Raw genomic sequence first — 16945 nt, 5'->3', positions numbered from 1 at the left:
CAGAGTGGACTTACAAGAGAAAAACTACTTTAAAATACAGTGCTTGTTATTTTACACAATATCTGTGTTTTGATACCAACATTTAGGGAAAGACAAGAAAAATTACATGGCATTTAAAAAAAAGTTTGGACAGGGACAAAAAACTAAATCCTCTACAAGAACTTGTTCTTTTGAAAAAAAGATGTTATTGGCTAGTTTGGACAGGAATAGGAAACCAAATCCCTCTAGCAGGCAAGCTGTGGTCAGTCCCTCATGGAATTTTGCCACATTTTAATGGGAGAAAACACCAAAAACTTGAATGCTAGGATATGGCCAGGATATCTTGAAAATTGGAGTCATGGTTTTCCATTTTATGTAATGTTGCTATGTGTCAGCATTTTAAAGGACATCCTATACTTAATGGTGTTTTCCACCCCAATTATCCAGTGCATTGTTTTCTACAGTCTGTGTACAAATTCCAAAAGTAAGAAAAAAGAGAGGAGTTAAACCACAAATATTCTCTGTGTAGCACAAACACTTTGGCTACCCATGGGTTGAAGGTTGTGTAACATTTGTGTAGCAGAACTAAAAGGAGGGCAATAGACCAGGTCTAGTGGACCCTGAAATTGGCCTCTCTGTGACTGTGCAGGGTCACAGGGCTTATGGGGAGAGAATTTATGGGCTGAGTAGAACAGATATAGACTAAAAATAACATGTCAAAATTTAGTTCTGTTTAGGAGATGCAGATATAGATGGTGAGAAGCCTATTGTCATGGCAGACCTTTCAGGTGATGGGGTTGGAGTGTACCCTGGGCTCTGGTTTGGTTTTAAAGCCTTGTTGTAGCCCAACTGAGTTCATTCTTAGGTACATTCTCAAGAAATGAGAGAATTATCAGGGAAACCAGGCATATATTGGATATTTATAATGTGGTTGAAACATACTAGGTGATGCAGCAAATTTGAAGAAAATGGAACTTCTCCCATTTTAAAGATGAATATGTTTCTGCTGTTAAGATCCCTGCTCAGGTTTACATTGTGGGCACTGTGCCATCAGAACCTCATCTCTCGTTCTTCAACTCTAGGAGTTGACAGTCTAGGATGTCAATCTTCTATATGAAGCGGAAGTATTTCAGAATTAATATCCAAAATCAATATAAACATTTAAGGGTGTGTTCTTCACAGAGCTTCAAATAATCATCAGGGCTTCAAAGAACAGAAGTGGACTCACAGTGGTGCTGAGTGATCAGGCAGGCATGCATAGTTGTGGTGAGAACCAAGGACAAGAGGACTAGAAGTTCCAAGTCTAGACAGGGTGGAGTGAAGAAAAGCAATTAGCATCAGAGTTGGGAAATATATTGTCATGAACATCGTGTTTACGGAATGTCAGTAAGGCTGAGCATACTTCAGAGATAGCAGTACTGGCTTAGTGTATGAGTAGTTTCATTGTATTTAGAAGTTTTAACAAACTACAAAAATGTTTGTATCCACCTTGCATGTGGGGGCATTTGAGTATAGCTAGCATCCAGTGAAACACCTTCAAAGTTCTAAAGTGAACTAGGCAGGCCCCACTCTGATTTACTTCATTACTCTGTTTTATCATGTGGACCCTGCATTGTTAGGTAAATCTGTATTCTGTCGTCAAGTAAGTATAAGACAGAGAAAATACTGAATGTGAGTTACTTTTCTATTGACTTATTTGCTTAGAAACCAGTCTGATGTCTGCGGAAGTCAAGTGTTCGGAGACATGCTCACATTTCCATGGAAGCCTATATTGATATTAGCACACTTTGGGGGTATCAAACTGTTTTCCATCCATTGTTTCCTTATTTCCTGTGGCGACAGGTATTGGGTAACTTTGATGTGTCTTATAAAGAAGTATGAACTGGCATGAAAAGCAACCCCAGGGGTTGGTTTTTTCCTTCAATTTCAATGATATTTAAGAACAAGAAGATATGAGTCCCAAGAATCTTTTAAGGGAACTAAGTGATGTATATGGTGGGGAGGTATAGAAGTTGAATTTGAGCACAGGTAATACAAGACCCTTGCTGAATATGATGGGTTTCCTTTGTTTATTTACTTTAAATATGAAGAACTAGTTGCATAAATGAAGTCTTTTCCACAAGATCATCATGTGAGAGAAATGTGAGAGAGCCACCAGAGGTCATCTGTATGCTCTTCATTCTTGAGACTGTTGATTCAGGCCTTCCACACACTAAACTCTAGAAGGAGCTGAAGGCATATATATGATAATAGGTCAAAATAGGCAATAATCTGTGTCCTCATGGAATTTCCACTTTTATAGGCAAGGAGACATACAAATAAGCAATTACATTGACATCTGAAGAGTTAGCCTATACTGGGTGCTTCCTTTGTGCCAAGAACTTTCTAGTGCTGTTTTACATGTAGTAACCCGTGCATTTTGAGAACTTTGTGATATAAGAGCTGTTATCACTCCAGTTTTATAGGAGGTGAACTGAGACAGAGAGGAATTAAGACACTTACCAAGTTCATGCCAATTATAAGAGACAAAACCAGGAATGGAGTCCAGGAGGGTGCCTCTCTATTGCAGAGATCTCAAGGTGAAATACTCCTGGGCACCTTGCTGATTGAGAAACCAGGTAGGGAAGGGAGAAAGAGCACCAGAGCAGATGGTAGTTGTATTTTCACTTTAATTTGAATTTAGAGTTTCTGTTCTCTAAATCCTCTGATCTATGATTCTGTTAAGCAGCCTAGAGTGAGACAAGACTGCAATCCAGTCTTGTCTCCCATCAGTCCCCATATAGAAATTGCTCCTTGGGAGCAAATAGTGTGTTGGGTTGTGTTTGTTTCATTTATTTGTTATCTGTCGTGGCACATCATGACTCCATAGAATGTCATTAGTTTATAACTTCTGAAAGTTAGAATGGAAGCCACTCCTGGAAACAAGGTGGCTAAACTTGGTTTCTCAATGAAAAAGTGTACATCTGGGACTGTTACTTCTTTTTTGTTGTTACCTAAGCTTACTCTAATGATGGGGTAAAGTTTTAAGGAGGTTGATTCATACCTTAGACTGGTCAATATTAAGTTCTTAGATACTCAAAACATCAGTCATGTTCTTTATGATTAAGAAAATAATCCTTGCAGCAGGGATTTGTCATGTAAATATCTTAATGTAATATCCTAGCAAAGTGAAAATGTTTTCTATTTACTAAGTTTTTCTACATTAAAAGTTTTGCTTCGTCCATTCTGGAAATGTTGATATTAGTGCTGGGATGGATGCCTGCACCTTGTTCTAGGTTTGAGCCTTCATCCACAGAGCTGTAGTCTCATACTGATGAGATTTCTTGTTTGTCTCTTCTTCCAGCAGGGCTATTTAACAACACCGAATTCCCCCTCTCTGAAGTCACACTCCATCACACTGGGGACATCCCTGTCCCTCAGCAACATTTCAGGAGTGTCTATGAAGTCAGACATGAAGAAGCGCCGAGCTCCACTGCCTCCCCCACTCCCCAGTGCAGGGCCACCTGTGCAAGACAGGGTGTCGGAAAAGGTAGGTAAAGGGCAGCTCTAGTTCAGCATGCCTCTCTTTATTAATTAATTGATTAATTATTTTTTTAACTGAGTAACACTGGGATACCTCCAGGCATCACCGCCATAGTGCGCCCACCGCCCACTCACCTACGGCCCACCGCCATAACTCAGGGTGCGCCCTTCGCTCTTTGTTCTTACTCCTCCCTCACTCTTCTCTTTCTTGATGCTTCAGATCTTTAGTCAGCTATTAAGAGTTAGTTTTTCAGCTTGACTTTATGTGACTATTAATTTATTTACTTTATATTCCACGTATTAGCTTACCATTTGGTACTTATCTTTCCCTTCACTTAGTTCACTTAGCAGTATCCTTTCAGTCTCTATCCATGTCCCTGCAAATGGCATTAATTATCTTTTTTGGTCACTGAGTGGTATTCCATTGTGTGTATATACCACATCTTCTTGATCCACTCATCTGTTCTGGGGCACATAGGTTTTTTCTGTAATTTAGCTATAATAAATAATGCAGTAATAACTGTGGTTCCTTTTCAAATTAGTGTTTTTGAACTTTTGGGATAGATACCTAGGAGTGGAATTATTAGGTCAAAAGGAGGTTCTTTTTTAATGTTTTGAGACACCTCCATATTGACCAGTATGCCTTTTAAGTAAACCAGTTAATTCTCTGGAAGTTCCCCAAGAAGAATATAATCCTTCAAGCTTGTGCCTTTAGTGACTAGAGTATATACTTTGTTGTCAGCATGGAAGGAAGGAAACTATTTTTTTGTGCCTTAAAGTAAATTAACATTTACTTTATTTTTAGCATTGAAATTGTGCTCATTGTTATTAATTAATGAGGAAATTACACACTTAAGAACTTTAAGAAATATGAAGTTTGTATAGAACAGGGGTGATACATAATATAATATATGGGTGCCCCATATTCAGATTCACAGGGGAGGTGAGAATATTTTGTATATTAAGTTTCTCTCTTTCTTTCTTTTTAAAGATTCACTTATTCATGCATAAGAACTGGGGTACAGGCCAGAGGTGTAGGGTGAGAGCATTCACCAGAGACAGAGTGGAGATCAGAACAAGCAGACTGATGAAATACACTTCTGAGGGGAGCAGTGAGCAAGACAGGAGAGGTCTGCTGTGCCATATGGGTCACCTCCCTGTCTGGGGATTGAACTCATGCCTAAGCAGCTGCTGATAGCTTCACAGTGCTGTGCTTTAACCTGTGGTACCACCAAGGACAGCCCTTAAGTTGCTGTCTTGTAACATATCATTTATTTGGGAAAAATCTTTGATTTAAGAAGCCTTCTCTTTTATGCTTACCTTTGAGCAACTTAATGCCTTTCTAAGTCACGACCTGCTCACTGAGAAGAATCCCTATTCTCAGCAGCTGGTGCCCCCAACTCAGGTCCCTCTCCTCTATGTATTCATGTACCCTAAAACATTTTTTGAAACAGCCAACCCTCACTTTTCCCACTACTCTTTAAAACAGTAACTTCCTCTTTTCCTGACTTGAAATGTGATACTTTAAAAAATGTGAACTTTGGGTTTTTAAATTCCATCCTTATTTGAGCTAAGTGTGGTAGGGACAACACCTAATAGTGGCCAGGATGAAATCCTGCTTTGAATTCGTCTAGAAATGGAGTTCTAGCAGCCAGACTGCATCATACGTGTTCTGAGAGATTAGGTCAGCTTTTGATGTAAAGTCTGGATGCATTCTTTTTCATTAAGCTGAGGAATTTCTCAGTCATTTGTACCCCATCTTCACAAGGGCATTTCCATACCATAAACATGAGCTTTTACAGCATTTTAAACCCATTTTGTTGACTCTTTGTTGATTCTTTGCTCTGCTCTCCTGTTACCTGATTTGTTGCTGCTTCACAATGTTCAGCAATAGCACATTCTCACTATTCTTAAGGTTTGAACCCTTTTTAGTTCTCTCATAAACTGTCTTTTCCTTAAAATAAACAAGAAACTAAGTATGGCCCCACAGTGCACACTTGGCACCTACATGGTGGTTGGAAGTTGCCTTTGCGATGTTGTGGGGCAGCATAGTGACATCTTATTTACTATCTTCTTCTTGGTTGCCTGTCCAGGTATCAGATCATCTGTCTATTTGTCTTTATAAATAAATCATCTTTATCTAGCCTGCAGGAATAGACCTAAAAGACCACCCTATTCCCAGCCCACACATTGTTCTATTCAAACTCCTAAAACTGTCTGAAAAGCCTTAATGTAGTAACACATTTTAGAGAGAAATTTCTGCTTTTTGTACTTCCCAATATCTTCAGAGTGCTGCCAATTTAAGTTTTTCATGGTGTTTTAGCTGTCTTTTGAGTAAAAGGAATTTAGGCACAAAGGTGTGTCATTTTGTTGTAGGCTTGCATGACAGCACATGAAGTTGCTTCCCGTAATTGTCTATAGTAAACCTCATTATTTTATTTGGTTGTGGACTCTGAACTTTTTCATAACATACAAATCATAATTTACAGCGTTTACCACCCTTCAAATATTTATCCCTGGGTATTTCTTTCTGGTTTTGATTGAAAGGGTTGTTTCTTCAGCTGTGAAACTGTAAATTCTAGTGTCTATACTTTTTGCTACAAATTATCTTCCTGATATCATAAAATATAGATCTTAAACTACATCAGCATTTAAAAAAATTTTCCATCTAGAAAATATGCTATGTTTTTCTGTTTTTTTTTTTTTGTGTGTGTGTGTATCCATGGTGTATAAAGTCTACATGAGTGAGAAAATGTACAGTAAATAGAGAACTGGGAATTCTGAATGAAAAATAGTGTTGTATGTAAAAATAGTGCCTCAGTTTTACTGAGGCAGTAAAAGCTTTTTACTGAAACCTATTTGGCAAAGAAAAAGTGTAGAAAATGGCTCACAAAAGCATATTCTTCTTAAAGTATACAAACAGCATATGGACAAGATTTTAGCATTTGCTATGAACATGCCCTTTTTTTTAATGAATGTTATTTTGTTATTTACTGAATTCTTGGAAACACTCAAAAAAATGAATTGTCGTCACCATTGGGGAAGAACGTCAGTTCCTTCTCCATGAACTTCCTTCCATATAAAGATAAGATATTTGTTAGGAAGGCCTTATTTATATGTAACTGTTACTAGCACCAATGTTCTGAATGAGAAAGCAAGGCTTAAATTCAAGGACATGACTAGTTTATAAGAAATAGTAATGCTTAAATTTTCATAGTTTAAAGGCCTTTCCTTATCAGCTAGTACTAAAAATGTAATACTTAGTGAGAGATAGAAAAATTTCAAACATCTTCCAGTTTAAAAATGTAATATTTATGTCAGTATTTGTTACCTGATCATAATACTCATAATTTGATCATTTGTGTTTTGTATTTCTAAAAACTTAAAAGAGATCTCCACTGAAAGAAACAAAAGGTGTCTTTGTGTAAGCCTGTTAGCAGAGAAATGTGTCAGATGGCACAAGTGATAAGGAGGTGTCCTCTTATATCCTCCCAGTATCTCAAGGGTAGTTTTAACTGTGTGGAACATTTAAACAAGAATAAGATATGGTCCATATGCTAAGTCAGTATTTTTTTAACTTGAGTATCAGAAACATCCTAAAGGACTTATTAAAACACATCTTCTGTGGCTCTCATCCCAGACTGATTCAGTAGGTTAGGGGTGAGCTCTCAGAATCTGAACTTCAACAGGTTCCCAGGTAACACTTTTGATAGCTACCCATCCACAGACTGCTCTGGCCCTTATCCTCTTGCTCAAAAATCTGACTACCAATCAAATATGAAAAGCAGCACCACTCAGGGTAAACAGTGTTAATGGATATGTACAGATTCTTTAGCAGAAAGTTACCTGAAAATAGGTGAATTTTTGCTGTGCAGTTTGTAATAAAGTTAGCTGTTGCCTGTTAGCTAATGCCTAAGTCTAAGTTAAAATAAATTAATAATTGAACAGCTCTCACTTCTTCACATTAGAACCCTGGATTCTCATGTTGAAAGCCAAAGGAGTTGTCTGTTCTGGGTGGACTCTGGCTTCCATTTCCATCTTTGAGACTCGGGTTGCCCTTAAGATCCACTTCATGCTAAGATGATGTGTTGCCTTGTCCTTGGCCAGATCAGTGTCTCAGATTCTTGCTTGTTGCCTTGTGCTGGGTCAGAGCCCCAAAGAAATATAACTCACCTCTGCAGGCTATTCCACTTGGACTGCCGATGGATGGCTCAGTACAGGCGTTTGGGGGTTGCGGGCTCAGGTACCTCGTTGTGCACCCCTTCACTCACCCTCTAGTCCTCTTTCCTTCCCCTGCAATGTGAGCAATCAAAACTGGTTTTTCGGGTGCATGGTGTAAGGGATCTGAGACTGACCCTGGTGTAGATTCCCACTCTGTCATTCCTGGAAATGCGACCTTGGCAAGTCACTCATCTTCTGTATCTCATTTCCTTAGGCTCAAGCTTCAGAGCAGAGTAAAGATGAAAAGTAGTACTTGGAGGAGTGTGCCTGAGACAGGGAGGCTGAAATGCTCCAGCCAGGATCTTGCATCAGTCAAATGGCAGATTAAAAGTGAAACTCGTTGTTACAAATACCAAAGATATAATGCATAATTACTAGGCCCCTGGAAAAAGCTCATTCTCTTAAACAATGACAAATATTATTGAAGCAGTGTTTTATCTTTCTGGCAAATTATGAGCACCTACCAGCTAATCCATACCTGCAGAGTAGTGGAGGAGCCTGTGAGGATAATCAGAGTAGAATGTTGTCAGGTTATCCTTATTTAGCTGACTTAGTTTATCTATTAAAGACTGAAACCTCCTATTAATCACAAATTGTTCCTTTGGTGCAACAATTTGCAGATGACACGGCATATAATTTCACTTTTTAATCTGTCAGGTGATTAAAAATAAGTATCAAGGGCCCTCCCTGGTGGCGCCATGGTTTAAAGCATAGCACTAAGAAGCTAAAGCCACTTCAGCATGAGTTCTATCCCCATCCTGGAGGTGACCATATGGTGAGGCAAAACTCTCCTGTCTCGCCTGCTGCTCCCCTCAGCAGTGTACTTTGTCAGTCCACCTGTTCTGCTCCCCGTTCTGTCTCTGGTGAATCCTCTCACTGCCCCTGCATCTATGGCCTGTACCCCAGTTATGTATGTATAAATAAATAAATCTTTAAAAAAAATAATTATCTTTGGAAATTTGCTAGACAATACTGTTGTCAAATTTCAGTTATCATTGACTGCAAACTTAGGCTAAACAGCTAGTCATTAATTTATCCAATGTACATTCAAATATACCTGCTTTTTGCTGATTACTTTTTTTAATGTGAAAAAAAGTAATTTGAAAAATATTTTAGTTATTTTGCTTTCTTTTATAGTATTTGAATTAGTGCATTCATTATGTTCAACAAATTAAATTTCAGCAGGACACACACATTTCTAAGTTTTCTCAAACATTGTTTTGGGACTAAAATGACTAGTGATGCTAGTTATTAAAATAAAAAATGATGGAGTTTATATTACGACCAGTTAGTACTGTAACCCAAAATGGATTTTTCTAAGTAATATTTTCCTATGTATTTAATAAATATTTGTTGAAAATTGTATTTGATACTCAATCATACTGAGACACTGAGATACTGTGGTATCTCAGTGCCATGTCCTCAGTTCTAGAATTTAATACTATATGAATAACTAGGAAAATTGATGTTGGAAATTAGGTAAAAAGTATTATTACTTGAAGCATCATTTTTTGGCTCATTATGAGAGTCAGGAAATTAGAATATTACAGAACATCTTTAAACACCACTGCCGGAATGCTTAAATGTATGTTCCATCAGAGGAGGGAAAGGAACATCCACATCTAGTGTGGTCTGAAGGCTGGCCTCTGCCATTTGGTACATAGCCCAGCTCCTCTTTCCCATCTGTTAAATGGGCACAATCGCATCACAAAATAAAGGTAAAATGGAAGAAATGTGAGCAAAGTGAAAAATTCTGCATTTCTTCTCTCCTCACTTCTACCCATCCCACTCTCCCCTGGCCTCAGTCTCTGTCCTCTATTCAGTGCTTTGCAATAACCCAGATCTTTCTCCCCTGCTAGTTAGATCCTGTCACTTTCATCCTCCAATGCCTCTTAAACAGTTTTCTTCACAATAACCACTTGTGCATGTCATGCTTTTTTTTGGGGGGGGGGCATTGGTAAACTATATTTCCCATCAATTTTGTGCCTTAAATCTTACAAATATCCTGTTTAGTAATGAAGTCCCTTCCTCAATTAAGATTTGGAAACAGTTTCAGGCCAGATTGAGCATTCCCTTTAGGACACCCAGCCCAGGACTGCCAGTTCTGTTCCCTCTAGACAGGCTGGGACTCCTGGCCTTTTTAAAGAAGTGAAGAAGTCTCCCCTTCTTCACCCACAGAAACAGAACAATGAAATGAAGCTGGACTTAGATATGGATACACTGTCTCTGTGACTTTGTAAAAGGTGATACAAGCCTAAAAGAGAAAGAAGATGTTATCAGGCAGGTGGGGATCCTTGTGTCAGCAGTGACACATCCCAGACCTGAATATACTTCAAATTTTACACCCAAACTCAGTGCCAGGATTCCCTTCTAACATCCCCTGCTCTCAACAACAGTGTACCCTGCGGGATGGAGCACCACATCTCCTTTCACATTTCTGTCTCACCTTAGGAGGTTGGAACAGTGCATTTAGGATTTGCAAAATGGGATTGACCTTCCTTGCCAAGGAAATTAGTGGATTCTATCATTTCGTTCACCCTTTGTCCTCCAGCCCGTGGGTCTCTTCCCTTTTTCTGTGTAGAGAAGGTGAGAGACTCCTGCCTTTTAGCCTCTTCTGTGTGTTTCTGTGTGTTCCTCAACCTGTTTTGAATATCTCTCTTTGGAAAGTTCAGAAATCTCACAGGAACAAGACACAAGGCACTCGCTATATCCCTACCTTCAGTAAAAAATGACTTATTATGGAAAGAAATGGCCCTTCCCCAAGCATGTCTTTCTCTTGAGTGCATAATCTTCTCCATTTGTGTCCTGGTATTTTAGTTTCCATAAGATGAAAACAGTTCTTCTGGTAGAGTCACCCTGAAGCTTTGGACACATACCATATTAGTCTCTTGGGAAGGTTTTGTGGTGTACCCTCCTTGGTGCTCTGTCTCTTTGGTGGCTGATGAGATGTTCTGAGACAGTGTGACTCAATATACATTTTACATTGTGATTTTCTAATTTGCTGCTATTGCAGGAGCTACTTATGCTCTGAGCTCTTCTCAAAGAGCACCTTAGTTGTTCTCTGTAGAAGGATAACTATGTAGAAGCACTACTTGGAACAAAGATCAACAGTCCACAGTACCCAGTGTCATCCCAGCCTCCTGAGCTCACGCCTCTTATTGTCAACCACCTGACTGAATCCCTGACCTGTTCTTGTATGTCCCCAATCCTAAGTAGCATGCCTGCCTTCAGGGGACCCCCAGTGAATATTATGAACAGATAACATGAACTGAGTAAAGCAGCCAGGAGACCCATGTGAGAAGCTGTAACTTTATCACCAGTTCTGATTTAGTGTCTGAATGGAGGTCTCTGATGACATACACTGGGAGCATAGGCCTTGTTTAATTGATGACTGCATGGAGACGGATACATATACAGGCTAAGTGGGAGTGGGTTGAGAGCAAATAGGAGTTTCCATAGTAATTTAATCAGCTGGACAGAACTTTAATAAGATGACCTTGAGAGGAAGGAGAAGAGGGTGTACAGGCTACCTAGGTCAATGTTGTTTGTTCCATGTGCTACAGACCCTGGATATGAATCGTCTTTTCCCTAGGTCCTATCCAGTCTCCTCCATATATCACAGCCCAAGGCTAACTCTCGTTTTCCAGTGAGAGAAAAGGGGTCTAGTGCAAAGGCTGCACCCAAGAAGAAGGTACAATAGTTTTGATGCTGGCAGTGACTGAGGCTAAGGATAACTTGCAGCAGATTTAGCCTACACCAGTGAAATGTCATAGAACAGTAGTGCTGATCATACTCTAGTTCTCTCAGTGCTGATGAACTGAGCTCTGTACCTAGAGTGACCAGATATCTGACTATGATATTTTAATAGGAAAAAAAGAAAACTGAAAGGTGACCCAGAAGAGAACATTATGGTAATTGAAAGCTGAAGTCACCATTCCATATTTTAAAAGTAACAGAAATAAGGATATTCTTTCAAAGAAAAGACTTACGGGAGCAATAAAATTCTATCCATAGTTTCAGTGGGGACTATGTTGTTTTTCTCCAAACATCATTACAAAAATGGTATGGGCTGTTGGAGACTCTTTGCCCCCAATCATGGATTATTGGGGGCAGAACAGGCAGGGTCTCAAGGTGGGAACGGCATCGTCCAGAAGATTCCTAGAAAAAGGGGAATAAGGGAAAAAAGGGGAGTGGGTGCAAGGAAGACATGGGAATGGGAGTTGGGTACAAGTCTTCCTGCTCTGCCTTCAGCAGAGGTTTATTTTATATATTTCATGCAGGCAGAGGGATGACATTAGCATATGAAATGACAGTCACCTTTTTTCTAAGAATAGTCTGGGGTCCGTTTTGACCTTTAGTTGAGATTATAACATTTTTAAAATCAATCCATCAAGGTTAAAACAGGTACATAGATTTACAAAGTTTAAGACTAATATTACTATATTTACCACAGTGAAGATTAACCAAAATAAAGTCCCTTAACATTATCTATTACTTAGCGGCTTTCATTCTCATAGAGACATCTTAGGGGGTAAAGTAAAGTGAGGGCAGGAAGAGGAAATTTCTTGTAAATCAGATTAAGGTAAGGTTCTTTGAAAAACCTTGTTAGAAAGTTTAAGTGAGTTTTCATGAAGTCTAGATGGTAGAAAACCTGATTAGCACTGAATAGGCAACTTGGGTGAATATTCCATATCTAAAGACTAGATAATAGGAAGTTTGAGTGTTTCTTTAGAAACTGAATAGAAGGCTATGTGAGATAGAGTGATAAGATTTGGGTTTTCCTCCATCTGGCAATGAGAGAGACTTTGCAGTAACAGCCATATGTTTTTATTAATCAGCCAGTTGTCAAATCACTTTTGACTTCAAAAGGAATTTCTCACCCTGGTGCAATACTTGCTTGTCAGGTCCAGGTAGCGCCTTTTGAGGCTGAGGCAATCCAGTTGTAAACTGAAGGTTGTTCAGAATATTTTGATATTATGATTATACAAAAAAGGAAGATCATAACATAAATTAGCATGAAAAGTCTGATTTTTCAGAGCATTTCTGTCTCCATCTGGAATATGTCAGTCAATAGAGGTTGCATAGCTTGTGTCAATGGACATTCTGAAAATGCTTGTTTTAGTGAAATATAAGAAAGTGTGTTATGTCAGGAAGAGTTGGAGGGAGGGAATGATGATGAATATGTGGGAAAAATACTACGACAGTTATTTTTGCTTACATCATCATGTGTAATCTTCCAAAATCCCATTAAAATGGGACTGTTATCTCCATTTATCAATGATGAGGCACTCAAGGTCTAAAGAGCAAGGCTGATACACCAATTTCAGGTATACTGTGAATTGTAGAATTCATAATAGTGTGAATTTTTAGCTAGTATCATCACTGTCTACCAACTAAATTAAAAGGGTACTAGTTTGCTAGAGCTGCCATGACAAAAATTCTATAGACTAGTTGCATTAATCAACAGAAATATATTTTTTACACAGTTGTGGAGGGTAGAAGTCTAAAATCAAGGTGTTTATAGCATTGGCTTCTCCTGATGCTACATGTATGTAGCTGGACTGTCTTCTCCCTTGTCCTCACACAACCCTTCCTGTGAGTACACATCAGTCCTTGGTATTTATTCCTTTTTTAATGAGGAAACCAAGCCAATTGGATTAGGGCCCATGAAGGTTACCTCATCTTTAACTTAATTACCTTGTTTTAAACCTTATGTTCTCCAAATACATCACATTCTGAGGTGGTAGAAGTTAGGGATTCATCATGTGAATTTGAGGCAGGGTGATAGAATTCAGTAACAAAGAAAAACTGAGATACTGTTTATGTATACAGCAGTGTAGACATACTGAATCAAGATTTTGGGGGGCAGGCCTGTAGTTTGAGGACCTCCTAGATTTTTGTCTTTGGCAAGGAGGAAATTCAATGATGAGACCAGAGGTACAGAAAGCAAGGATTTATTGTTAGGTAGGAAGAAGAACCAGAAGAACTCTCTAATTGGAGAGGGATCCCGAGTGGGTAGCCTCTGAGGGAACAGAAACAGGTCCATTTGGGTATAGTTGGCAAGGAGCAGGGGTTGGCAGTTGGATGGCTCAGCATTGTGGCTCTTGCACAGGAGTCTTCTAAGCTATCCCGGTTTACTGAGCTTGTCCACATTACCTTGAATACCTTTCCAGAATCAGCTTTGGTCTGTTGCTAGTGTGCTGTTATGTTGGTGTTCAATTTCATTTTTTTTTTAAAGATTTATTTATTCATACAGAACTGGGGTACAGGCCAGAGATGTGGAGGGTGAGAGGATTCACCAGAGACAGAGTGGGAAGCAGAACAGGCAGATCAACAAAGTACACTGCTGAGGGGAGCAGCAGGCAGGTCAGGAGAGGTCTGCCGCGCCATGTGGTTACCTCCCGGGCAGGCAGGGATCGAACTCATGTGTAAGCAGCTTTAGCTTCTTAGTGCTGTGCTTTAACCCGCTGCGCCACCAGGGAGGGCCCCAATTTCATTTTTAATTGAATTATGGGACAGTTTTCTAATCTGTGATTATTTCTCAATTAGGCTTATAAATGAACTTATAAATGAACTTTACCTAACTTGCTGCCTATACTCATTTCCTAATGTCATCTTTCAATAGCAATTTAAGGACAAATCAAATGAATTCCTATAAGGCTCTCAATACAAGATGGAACAGAAAATTTATGTTTCCAAAATACTGGCGAATAAATGACCATTTCGTGAGTAGACTATACCATGTGGGTCTAATTCAGCAACAGCAGACTATTTCATGGGAAATTCCCACTTGCAATCTTTCTTTGTATGCTTCTATTCTAATCCTAATTTCAGGAGTCCCTTCTTCACATGTAGATTGATCAGGGGCCAGAAACTAGACTGGAGGAAGATGTGAGTGCTAAATTGCTAAATTGCTTCCCAGGAGTTGGCATGCAGATTGTGGATAAAATCCTAGCTATCCTGACTAGGATAGCTTATTTTATAAGTTAAGTCAGTTTGGCATGAAGAGCTATTATGCCGACCAGTCTCAGAGAGTATACTCACCAGCATACAACTTTTCAGTGCTGCTGGCCAGAGAGGGCCTTTCATCTAGTTCTCAGCAAGTTGGACACAAGGTCAGCATCAAAACAGACACTGACCCCAAAACAGTGCAGTTCTTGCTATAGTTCATCTACTATGTGAACACTTCATATGTATCATCTCATTTAATGTAATCTCTACAAAATCTTCATGAAGTATATGCGGCTGTTCTTACCTCTTGTACTAATTCAGATGTCAAGGTTTACAATGAGCAGTAAAGTCACAGAAACCACTTTGCTGTAAGCACTTGGGTGGGTGGGTGCTGATTGGAGGAAAATATGACCCTTGGTGACTGTGTACTGAGTGGGGATATGGGGTCTGGGACTCACAGGCTGCAGCTTCAGGCAGGGATGATGCAGGGAAAGTGTTAGCTTGGGTGATACAGAGATTCTCAAATAGAACATTGAAAGGGAAAGCCCACTTATTTCCTTATACTCACAGGGAAATCATGCATTTGCTATTGGAGAGTCAAAACTCAGGGATTATATACAATTCTAAAACCTCTTCTAAAAGGAAGAATACATCTGTGCTCCAGTTTATACAGTATTTCCTTGATTTCTCAGCAGAACAGTTTCTTAGCATTCTTAGTGTTCAGTTCCATGGAACTCTTTCTCAGTAACCCATTCTGCTTGTCAGGAGGTGACACACTGCAGTTGAAACATCGTTCAGAAACAAAATCACTTTACCTGCATCCATGGTCTTTGTCAAGGAAGTTAAGCAACACTGACAAGCTAGTGATGAGTAACCCTGCACTTATATCTGTAATATTCTTCCCTAGGTGTAACTGCTACCTAGGTGAGTTCATTTCATCCAGGTTGGCCTGTGCTAGAGGCATACAAATGTGACAAGTCTGAAACCTGTATTAAATTTATATTGAAAAGATGAAGTGTAGTGCGATTTTTGCACGCATGGCCAAATCCCTGTGAATACGTCAGTGCAGCTTAAATGTGGGTATATGCTGATATTCTGAGATGCCTCCTGTATATTTTGGCTCCCCTCCATTTAGAAACTCTATTTATATACTTATACAATATGTAATAGGAATTTAAAAGTCTGATAAAAGAGTAAAATCTTGAACTTTATTCTTGAAAAAAAAAAGGAAATTTTTGAATAAAGAATAACACAAGTAGGACTGTATAATGTTCTTCTGTACCTAACAAAACTGTTTTTGGATCTACATTTCAAAAAATGAATTGCACTATTGCTTTTTCAGATATTCCAAGTATAAAGTCTGCCTATTTACTAAGCAAAACTAGTGCAAAACTAATCATGGGTCTTCACTACTCCTTTCATAATAAATATATTGTTTATATCCAAAATTAAAAAAAAGAAATACAACATTTATGGTACAGAGAAATTTTTTCTAAAATGTTAGAGGAAGTGGAAATGCTGAGGAGATACCTCTGGGACAGGGACATTTCCTTTTTCTCTGGAGATGAGAAGGTGCGGATGGCATTGTGTTCACAGGAAACCAAATTCCATTGCCAAAACAAACCTCCCTGTAAACCTGTGGGGTCCCTCTACAGAGTCTGTAAAAACAGCCCTGCTGCCAAGGAAGTTCCTTGGGTAGAGAGATAACAGGCGTCAATAATGAGAGTTCACAGAGAAAGGAAATGAGCTATTTTCGTTGTTTCTCAGCCACCTTTTGTTATGAATTATTTCCTCCCAGACTTTTCCAGCTAAAGAAGCAAGTGTTTGACAAAGATTAGATTCTTACACATTTTTAGCTGTCATTAGTTTGCCATTTTATGGAGGCCTTTTTGATAAGAGCAAAATGAAAAGTGAGCGTTCCACTTCCCTGCACATTGACATTTAGTGACACGAAGGAAATAGAAAACTGGGCTTTGTGTTATAGAGCCTTACTGTGTAAACATGCTATTCCAAACCTCATACTTTGTTAGTTTGATTTTGCTTATCAATCATGTCAACAATCATATTTCTCATTATGAAAGTAAACTGGTAAAATTATGATTTAAGCATTTCTCTTATTTTTACATTTTGGGGTACAGGTCAGAGATGTAGAGGGTGAGAGGATTCACCAGAGACAGAGCAGGGAGCAGAACAGGCAGATTGACAAAGTACACTGCTGAGGGGAGCAGCGGGTGGGGCAGGAGAGGTCCGCTGCACCATGTGGATCTCCTCC

The 16945-nt window shown here is 39.1% G+C and overlaps 1 protein-coding gene across 1 annotated transcript in view; it reads left to right on the top strand.

Moving 5' to 3' along the window:
* Window positions 1–16945, top strand: part of COBL (cordon-bleu WH2 repeat protein) — a 227681-nt gene that overhangs the window by 128433 nt on the left and 82303 nt on the right. Inside the window, exon 7 of the mRNA XM_012733951.1 lies at window positions 3326–3508. Coding sequence (XP_012589405.1) covers window positions 3326–3508 — 183 coding nt within the window. The remainder of the gene's footprint in view (window positions 1–3325; window positions 3509–16945) is intronic.

Source organism: Condylura cristata, unplaced genomic scaffold (assembly GCF_000260355.1).
Source record: "Condylura cristata isolate star-nosed mole 26May11 unplaced genomic scaffold, ConCri1.0 scaffold00044, whole genome shotgun sequence".
In the NCBI taxonomy this organism is placed as follows: domain Eukaryota; kingdom Metazoa; phylum Chordata; class Mammalia; order Eulipotyphla; family Talpidae; genus Condylura; species Condylura cristata.
Note: the sequence above shows the minus strand (reverse complement) of the source record. Positions and strands in the feature narration are given on the sequence as shown.